This window comes from Antechinus flavipes, chromosome 1 (assembly GCF_016432865.1).
Source record: "Antechinus flavipes isolate AdamAnt ecotype Samford, QLD, Australia chromosome 1, AdamAnt_v2, whole genome shotgun sequence".
Lineage (NCBI taxonomy): Eukaryota > Metazoa > Chordata > Mammalia > Dasyuromorphia > Dasyuridae > Antechinus > Antechinus flavipes.
Window position 1 is genome coordinate 472678368 of NC_067398.1, and position 10226 is coordinate 472688593.

General features: G+C 35.3%; 1 protein-coding gene across 1 annotated transcript in view; it reads left to right on the plus strand.

Moving 5' to 3' along the window:
• ST18 (ST18 C2H2C-type zinc finger transcription factor) overlaps positions 1–3027 on the plus strand; it is a 140852-nt gene extending 137825 nt beyond the window's left edge. The window contains exon 22 of the mRNA XM_051970209.1: positions 497–3027. Within this exon, the coding sequence (XP_051826169.1) occupies positions 497–637 (141 nt within the window). The 3' untranslated portion in view covers positions 638–3027. The remainder of the gene's footprint in view (positions 1–496) is intronic.
• The last annotated feature ends 7199 nt before the right edge of the window (positions 3028–10226 follow it).

The following is a 10226-nucleotide window of genomic DNA, read 5'->3' on the forward strand; positions in this document are numbered from 1 at the left end:
ATTCTTGTGGCCCCCAGGCATCTACTTTTAAAGAAGCTGGTTGCTCTAAGATAAGCCCTCATTTTTGGCTTCTAAAAATGGTATATCTGAGATCAAAATTTTCCTATTTTGTTGGAACTCCCCTGTCATTTTGCAGCTTATTTCAAGGATGCTTATCATATCTATTTTCTGTTTTGAATAATCAGTCCAATAGATAGCTACATCTTGCTACTCTAAATTGGCCAACAATGTACTTTACCATACAATCAAGTTACATTAATCCAATTAAGTCCCCCCCTCCCCAGTATAAAACAAGCAGATGAGTCCCACCACACACCAAATCACTCTTCCTCTCCCCTAACTTCCTAATGGTAATTTGGGCTTCTGCCAATCCTGGTGACTTTAGACTTTCCACTCACTAACCTAGATTATTGCTTCACTGTTACCCTTATTTAACATACCTTGTGAATCAGTCTGAGCTTCTGTGATTGGTATAATATGTTTTGTCTTCATTTAGGGACCAATCAGTGAGCAGAATTTCGAAGCATATGTAAATACACTCACAGACATGTACAGCAATCTGGAGCGGGACTATTCCCCGGAATGCAAAGCTCTGCTGGAAAGTATCAAACAGGCAGTGAAGGGTATCCATGTGTAGGATGTGAGAGCTGCCGGGCAACAGAAATTACTAACAGCAGTCAACTCCAGATGGATCTGTTAGGGGTTCGTGTACTGCTAAGGCGTATAGGTTGCCGTGCTGCATTTTCAATTGCAACATTGCACTATTTTTTTTTCCCCCAGCTGACATAAAAAGGAAAGAAAAACATGATCGACTATTTGGGTTAACAGCGATGCACTCAATTAGTATCCTTTATTTATTTTACTATGTATGTCTTTTGTTCCTTTCTTTGCACTTTTTTATGTAAAGCATATGTAAAAAGTGTGTGTGACTATTTTTTATATTTTTTATTTATTTCTAATCAAAGATTTTTTATCTTTTAACAGCATTTTACAGCCTGCCATATTTTTACAAATGTGTTTTATTAATTTATTTTCCAATGGGATTTTAAATAGACTGAAAAGTTACTCTGTAAACTTAATAACTTGCTGGGTTTGTATGGAAAAATGAACATTAAAAAATGTATGAAAGAACCAGTTACCTAAAGGAGTGGTCTGTGGTCTAGATTGATTTTCATTGCATACTGCTTTCTTTTCAATGATTGTATTGGGAAATAGTTTGAGGTCATTATGAGATGAGAGGAAGAAAGAGAGAAAAGAGAAATGCTGCCCACTAGTGGGAAAACTTGCATTCCTAAAAGCACAGTATGCTGGAAGCCAGCATGTTAGCAATAATGAAACATAGCAATCAGCAAAACATTTGATGTGGCTGTGCGGTTTTTAGTCTACAGGTACTCTCGTGATTTGAAATATTTTAAAGAAATTCAAAGAATTCTTTTGATGATATAGCTATTTGGGGTTTTTATTTTCTTTTATTTTGTTTTGAAATCATCTCAGATAGTTGACAACTCTTACCCCTAGTCAAGAAGGCTTAATGACCAGGCAGGTGTTAGTACCACACAATATACAAGAGACAAGACTGATGAAGATGTGTACTTAGTAAATACAAAAGAATCCAAATGAAACATTTGTAGTTACCAGTTTCCCCTGAAATAGCCTTTAGCATACTGGTTTGACTCAAAAGAGACAAAAAATGCAGCAACAGAGGCAAAAATCTGATTCCAATCTAGTTGCCGGTTGGGTTGTTTTTGATTTTTTTTTCTTTTAATTTTTTTTTCTGTTCATAATCCAAACCATAGCAACACAATGAGAGGTTTCACCCATCCTTAGGAAACAAGACAACTATGAACCTGTTGCCAGTCTTTCCATGGGGCAGCAAGTGTTATGATACACATGCCCAAGCACCCCAGGATGTGTGTGTGTGTTAGTTAGCCTGGATTATGAATTTCTGAATGGATCAGAGTTTAGTAGTTGCTATAACAAAGGCAATGTCTATTTCAGGGATTGTAAGTAATTAAACATTGTTTCAAAAGTTTTTTTATATTTATTTTTTTTAAGAAAAAGGTATAGACAACCAGCTAAACTGCCTTTTTGGTATGCACACACACCTCATGTGCAGATGTGCCTCAGTGTAAATGTATACATGGACTTGGCGTGTGCTTAATTTTCTGTGCTACAACAAAAGTGTTTATTTTTTATTAGCCTCATTTCTATTTAGACTGAATGTGATGGCATTCACAGGCTTGATATATGCCACTATTATTACTGTTAACTGCACAAAATGAAATATTCAAAGGTAATTCCACTCTCATGCACTGTGGTTATTGTTCTGCATTAAGTGGGGCTTTACTTTTGGGTGGGGGCTCATTGGAAGCCTCAAATCTAAGTTTAGTGAAAATAAGATGTATGTTCTTAGGTAGGAGCTGTGTTTATTTTGAAATCAGTTTGAAAAAGAAGCTACCATATGTGCTGTCTAATATACACGGGACACGAAACAGAATCTGCTTTGAACATTATTGTCCTTGCAAACATATTTGCTCCACAGTACTTGTTGAATGCATACAAAATGATTTCACTCATGACAGAGACTGAAATTTAATTTACTAAATATTTTAACAAATTTCTTATATATTTTATTTAATTTAAAAGAAATCTCTTACCAACCTATGTATTTATTACTATGGTTTTCTCTGGCTTTGGGTTAATTTATCTGTGTTTGGATTGTTTGCTCAGGATGTTTTGTGAAGTATGTTTGTATTTATTTGTTTCCTTTGTACTTGATGTGTTTTGTAATGTGCACTGACTTTTTTTTTCTGTTCAACTCCATTAATGAGCTATACTGTAAATTAGGCCTTTTGTAAAAAAAAAAGAAAAAAAAGCAACAATGTATGCATTTTTTAATTTGGAGTAGTTTGTATACTGTTTCTTCATACACTTAATATTTCTTACATCAAAGCAACAAAATTGTGTTCTGTGCTGTACATTTGGTGTATGGTAGGAAATAAAAATTGATAATGAAATATGCTGCAATTTGTTCAAGATTTTATTTGAATGTCTATAGTTCAACAATGTTACTTGATTAATATGCATTTCCAATAAGGCAGTGGTTTTCTGAACATTGGTAACCTTTTAAATACAAGGAATATGGCCTGTTATATAATTTCTCAAAAGAATACAAGGGCTAATTTGGTCAAGCCACAAGTTTGACTGATTTTTTGTCACTGAATTGACAAGTTTTTCAATGAGAAGGATTTGTGTTATTGGCTTAAGTACCATAGAAGTGGGATTTGACCCCAGAATTTCCTAATCTCAAGACCAGCAGATTTCTATCTGTAATGCCAGAGAAACTGAGGCAAGACAGAGATTAGGTTTTTAATATTTTAATAGTGGAGAATTTGGGCTAGCTAAAATTAGCCGGCTGAATGGGACTCTTGTCTCAAAGCATCCAGCCATGAGCAATTAATTCCAGAGACTTTTATAGAGCTCCAGCTATCAGGGAAACAAAGGCAGGGGGGGAGGGAGGAGCAGAATACTGGGTAAGTCGTGATTTCGGGAAAGACCATAACTTTTTAATTCTGACAGGTTAGGGGTCAAGAAAGTCAAGAGCAAGACACAGAGAGTCTGAAGAGTACTACCTAGGCATTTGAAATAAGCCATCTGGAATGTGAGAGTGACCAGAGTTTAACAGAGTGAGGAAAAAGGGGAGGTGGACATAATATTTTATTCAGGATATAGCATTATAATTCAGAGAACCTGAGGTATTACAATTCAGGGAAACTGAGGCAGGGAAATTGATATATTATAATGCAGGGAAACTGAGGTATTACAAATCCACACCTATATATTGTCTCCCAATGTCAATATTCCATTTCATAAATAAATTGTTATTTTCATTTAATATTGAAACATAATATCAATTAGATGATGTTAGGCAAGTCCTTTGACCTTCCTTATTGAGCTTCAGTTTTCTTATCTTTAAAAATGAGGAAATAGGCCTGGTTGTCTTCTGAGATCCTTCTAGCATTAGATCTTTGATTCCAAATGCAATGTGCCTCTCAGATTTTTCCTCAACAGCATCTCCTGAAGTAGTAGGAAGGCTGTCTAGTTGTACCATGTTTTTCCTGGATCCTGGGACCCAAATCTATTCTGAAATCTGCTAGGAATCTATCTCTTACTGTCCAATTATCCATCACTTAAGATTCCTTATTCCTATTTTTAAAATTGCTTCCAAGGGATATCTCCAATTCATAACAGCCTGATCCAATCAAATCATGCTTAGATTATGATATTTAATCACCCTTCCTCAATGTGAATGAATTGACAAGTATGCAGTTCCAAGAGATATCTTCAATTCTCTAAATTAATCAATAAACTAGAATTTATCATCTCCTACTATGAGCTGGTCACTATGCTAAGGAAGGATCTCAAAAGCAAAGTCCCCAAATCATCCCTTTTATCTTATTAAATTAAGCAGGGTGATCTCTAACTGTCTACATATAATAATTTCAAATACATGCAGAGAACTTGAGATTCCTGCTACATCAAAGACTTAAAATATGTCCAGATATCTTAAAATTCTTGATTATTCTTGGAGAACAAGAATAGTATTGACATGTAATATTAAAACTATCAAAATTCAAAATCTAAACCAATCATAGTCTCACTTTCTACCATATTAAAGCTCAAAACTACCAATAAGATGAAAAATAAACATTTTTCAGCAGCTTTCTGGTCCTTATTCTTTTCATCCTTTGGAATAAACATCACTAGGAATGACAGGATGTGTTTGTTGGGACTTGGAATTGTTTGGTTATAGGACTTCAACAAACAAATGATAAACCTGTCAGAATATCTAAAGGAAGCAAGGCCAAAATAGTGAAGTGGTAGGAGGTAGTACCCTCAAGTTTCCCAGCACAAAATTCTTTCAAACAGACCTAGAAAATATTCCAGGGTAAATCCTAGTAAGAAAATCCATAAAAAGTCTAAATGAGTTATTTGTCTCAATTAGTTCAGCCTAGAGAGATTGGGCACAGGATTGGGTTTAGAGCACATTACAAAGGGGGAATCTAGTGCCTAGGGAAAAGCTGTCCACTAATGCAAGAGGAAGGTGTCAGACCCATACTAGGGAACTACAATGGGGACAGGTAGAAATTGACAACTTTGTTACCCACTACTCAGTTCAGGTTACATACCCAAAGAAAACTAAGAAAGGGATCTGCTTACTGAAGTGATCTTCCTAGTCAGAGGAAAGGAAGAAAGTGAGCATTTATATTGTACCTACTATGTACCAGACACTGTGATAAGAATTTTACACACATTATCACATTGGATCCTCACAACAACCCTGGGAGTAGGTGCTATTATAATCTCCATTTTACTGATAAGAAAAAGAACAGAGGTTAATTGACTTGCCCAGGATCACACAGCTTAGTTAATAACTAGGGTTATATCTAATCTCAGGTCTTCCTGACTCTCATCCCCAGTGCTTTATCAGATTTATCATTTATCCTGGGTTATGTGCCAAGAAAGGAAATTCAGAACTCAACAGTACTAGCAGTGGTATAGCTCAGACTCCAGGAGCAGAGCAAAATCTCATTTCCAGAATCTAGCCCAATCTGCAAAGCAATAACTAGGTCAGAAATCCTAGACCATAGTACACCTATAAGTCTGCCTCTAAATCAACAGAACTTTTCATATGGCTGATAGGAGCTGTGTGTAGCAGATTCTAATCTTTCTCAAACTTATACCCAGATCAAGAACTTACAGAGCTCAGATCAGTGGGGTAACAATTTGTCTTTGCCTTGGATCCTACTCATCATGAAAGCTTGAAGGTCCCTATTCTTTTTCTAAGATCCTGGAATCACACAACAGTCAATAAATGTCTAGAGCAAAGAATAACAGGACCAGCCCAAACCCTTCCAGAAGTATGTCAGAGCATAGTCCTAACATTAGTCCTACAGTTAGAAAGTTGACCGGGAGAATCAGGAAGAAAAAACAACATAAAAAATCTCATCATAAATTATAAATTAATTCAATCATTCTGTGGAGCCATTTGGAGCTATGCCCTGAAAGGCTATAAAACCATGTATATCCTTTGACTTAATAATACCACTACTAGGCATATATCCCTCCAAAAAAAATTTTTTTAAGGAAAAAGATGTAAACATACAAAAATATTAAAGCAGTTCTTTTCTCAGGGCAAATAATTAGAAATTGAGGGGATGTCCACCAATTGTAAAATGATTAAATAAACTGTGCTAAGTGATTATAATGAAATACTAATATGCTGTAAGAAATGATGAGCAGGATGCTCTCAGAAAAACCTGGAAAAACTTCCAGGAGTTCAGAGTGCAAAATGAAATGCATTGCATAGAAAGTAACAGAAATACTGTAAGATGATCAACTGTGGATGACTTTGCTATTTTCAGAAATACATTGATAAAACACAACTCTGAAGGACTTATGAGAAAAATGTTATATATATATATACCCTTAATTATGTCTGAATTCAGATTGAAATAGACTTTTATTTTTACCTTATTTTTCTTTAGGTTTTTCCCCCTATAAGAAGGGAGAATCTAATGTTTTTTACTTATAACAAGGCTTTTATGGAACTGTTTTACATAACTTCACATGTGCTTTCTCAATGGGGAGAGGGGAAAAGGGAGAAGGGAGAAAAGGAGAGAATCTAGAACTCAAAGTTTTAAAAAAGACAAATGTTAAAAATTGATTTACATATAATAAGGAAAATAAAATATTAAGTAGTTTTTCAAAATCCCATCATAAGGAGCTATTAGGGTGTCAGAGAAGGTCAAAATGTAGAAGAAAAGAATGACTCCAAAATGTATAAGCAAAGCTTCAGAGAAAAACAGCCTGGGTGCAAACAGCTAAAATTCTTGGAAGAACTGAATTAAAAGTTTTAAAAAGAGTTTTAAAATGTTTCTTTTAAATAGAACTCTTAAATAAGAGTCCTTAGAGAAAAAAAGAAATCAAAACCATGAAAGAAAGAAATGGAAGGGGAATTAATAGCTTGGCGCAGGAAGTACAAAATTTTGTCCAAACAACCAACTCCTTGAAAATTTGAATAAATCAAAGAGAAACTAATGTCTTTATAAGACAATAAATATTAAAACAAAGTTGAAACCCTGAACATATAGAAGGCAATATAAGATACCAACTAAACATAAAACATATTTGAGGAGAAAAAAAATGTGAACAATTATTGAACTATTTGAATATCATGATAAAAAAATAAATAAATGAATAAATAAAAGAGTCTAGAGATCCTAGTTCAAAAAAATCTTAAAAGAAAATTGCCCAGATTCCTTAGAACTAAAGGATAGGGGACTTCCAGCCAAGAGGCAGAAGAGGACACACACATCTACTTAAGGTCCGCGTTTTCTCTCAGAATTTATTTTATGACAAGCCTCAGAATTAGTGCTTGACTGAAAAAAAAAAATACACAAATAATTATCAAGAGAAGACATCCTTGAAATTTGCCAGAAAAGGTCTGTTTTTGCTTAAGGGCGGGGACAGTTTTAGATTAAGCTCAAGCTGAAGGCAGGCAGTGGCAGAGAGCACAGGAGGCAGCTCACAGCTGAGCAGACCAAAGGAGGGTGGAGTATAATCTCAGCTGTTTCTGTGGGGAGAGCTTTACTATAGTATTGGATACTTTGCCCTGGCAGCAAGCCAGTAGACAAGCAGAGAAGCTAAAAACACAGAGGGTGAAGACTATAACCCCAAAAAGCTAGGGTCTCTTGGGACCTGACCACATCCACCCACAGTGTCTCAGCAGGACTCAAAGTCTCAGAGCGCAGATGAAGCACAGTCATTGCTGTCCTGCTAGTGCCTCGCTGCTGCCCCCTGCAGTCTGTAGAGGAAGCTTGGTAACACCATCCACCCCACCCCACCCCACCCCCTCTGCCAAACAAAAGCAGATTGCATTTGAGTTTGGTTTTTTTTTGCTAAATTTGTCTTCTTTGATTCTTCTCTGACAAAATGAGCAAAAAGGTAAACAGACCTTAACTATTGATAGCTTCTATATTGATAGAGAGCAGACTTTAAACTCTGAGGAGATTAAAAATAGACTGTCTCCAGATGAATCCCCAAAGGGGGATATGATCTGGTCCTCAACACAAAAGACTCTCATAGAAGAAACTAAAAAGGCTCTCACAAGAGAGTTAGAAGAAAAATGGGAAAAGGGAAGGAAAGCTTGGCAAGAGAGTCTGGAGAAGTCATCCCACTCATTTAAATATAGAGTGGATAAAGAAATCAAATCCTTGAAAAACAGAATTAGTGAACTGGAAAAAGAAAATAGCTCTCTAAAAAATAAAATTGGTGAAATGGAAAAAAATTCCATAGAACAAAGCAACTCACTTAAAAACTCAATTGGACAATTAGAAAGAGATATTTTTAAAAAGTGAGTGAAGAAAATACCTCATTGAAAATCAGAATCGAGCAAATGGACTTGAGGAGAAACCAAGAATCAGTCAAGCAAAACCAAAAAAATGAAACAATGGGGAAAAATGTCAAATACCTTTTTGGGAAAACAGCAGACCTGGAAAATAGATCTAGGAGACAATCTGAGAATTATTGGACTCCCTGAAAAATAAGATGAAAAAAAGAGCCTGGACACTATTTTCTAAGAAATTATCAAAGAAAACTGCCCAGAAGTTATAGAAACAGAGGGTAAAACAGAAATTGAAAGAATTCATCAATCACCTACTAAAAGGGACCCTAAAGTCAAAATACCAAGAAATATAGTGGCCAAAGTCCAGAACTCTCAGATGAAGGAAAAAATACTGCAAGCTGCTAGAAAAAAATCAATTCAAATATAGAGAGCCACAATAAGGATTATTCAAGACCTAGCAGTGTTCACATTAAAGGATCAAAGGGCCTGGAATATGATATTCCGAAAGGCTAAGGAACTTGTTATGCAATCAAAAATAACTTATCCAACTAAAATGAGCATCTTTTTCCAGGGAAGAAGATGGACATTCAACAAAATAAGTGAATTTCACCTATTTTTGATGCAAAAACCAGAACTTAACAAAAAGTTTGATCTACAAATATAGAACTCAAGAGAAACCTAAAAAGATAAAAAGAAATATTGGGAACTATATTTCTGCTATAAAGATATATAAAGAATACATATATACCTTGTTCTAGAAACTAGAGATGGAAAGGAAATTGTACCTGGAAAAGGGTAAAGTGGGAGTATTACATCTCACGAAGAGGCAAAGGAAATCTATTATATCTGAGAGAAAGAATGAAGGGGGATGAAAATAGTGTGCATCTTACTGCCATCAGAATTGGCTTAAAGAGAAAAATTTTAGATATATTCGCTTTAAGATGAAACTTCTCCCACCTCATTGAAAAGTGGGAGGGGAAAAGTGAAAAGGGAAGGAATAAGTTAAGTGTAAGGGAATACAGAAATTGTGAGGAAAAAGAGTAAGATAGAAAGAGGAACTCTAAGATGGGGAGAGAGATACTAAAAAGAGAGCGCTGTGAGAATCAAGTGGTGCTTGCTGGTGCTAATACTGAGGATGGAGGTAAGGGGGAAGGAAGGGAGAAAAGCATAAACAGGAGTTAACAAAATGGCAAGTAATACAAAATTGGTAATTTTAACCATAAATGTGAATGGGGTAAACGCCCCCATAAAGAGAAAGCAGTTAGCAGAATGGATTAAAAGCCAGAATCCTACAATATGTTGTTTACAGGAAACACACCTGAAGCAGGGAGATACATACAGAGTAAAAATAAAGGGTTGGAGCAGAATCTACTATGTTTCAGGTGAAGTCAAAAAAGCAGGGGTAGCCATCCTGATCTCAGATCAAGCAAAAGCAAAAATTAATCTAATTAAAAGAGATAAGGAAGGGCACTATATCTTGCTAAAGGGTAGCATAGACAATGAAGCAATATCAATATTAAAAATATATGCACCAAGTGGTGTAAATTCTTAAAAGAGAAATTAAGAGAACTGCAAGGAGAAATAGGCAGCAAAACTATAATAGTGGGAGATCTCAACCTTGTACTCTCAGAATTAGATAAATCAAACCACAAAATAAATAAGAAAGAAGTCAAAGAGGTAAATAGAATACTAGAAAAGTTAGATATGATAGATCTCTGGAGAAAATGTAATGGAGACAGAAAGGAGTATACTTTCTTCTCAGCAATTCATGGAACCTATGCAAAAATTGACCATATAGTAGGACATAAAAACCTCAAAC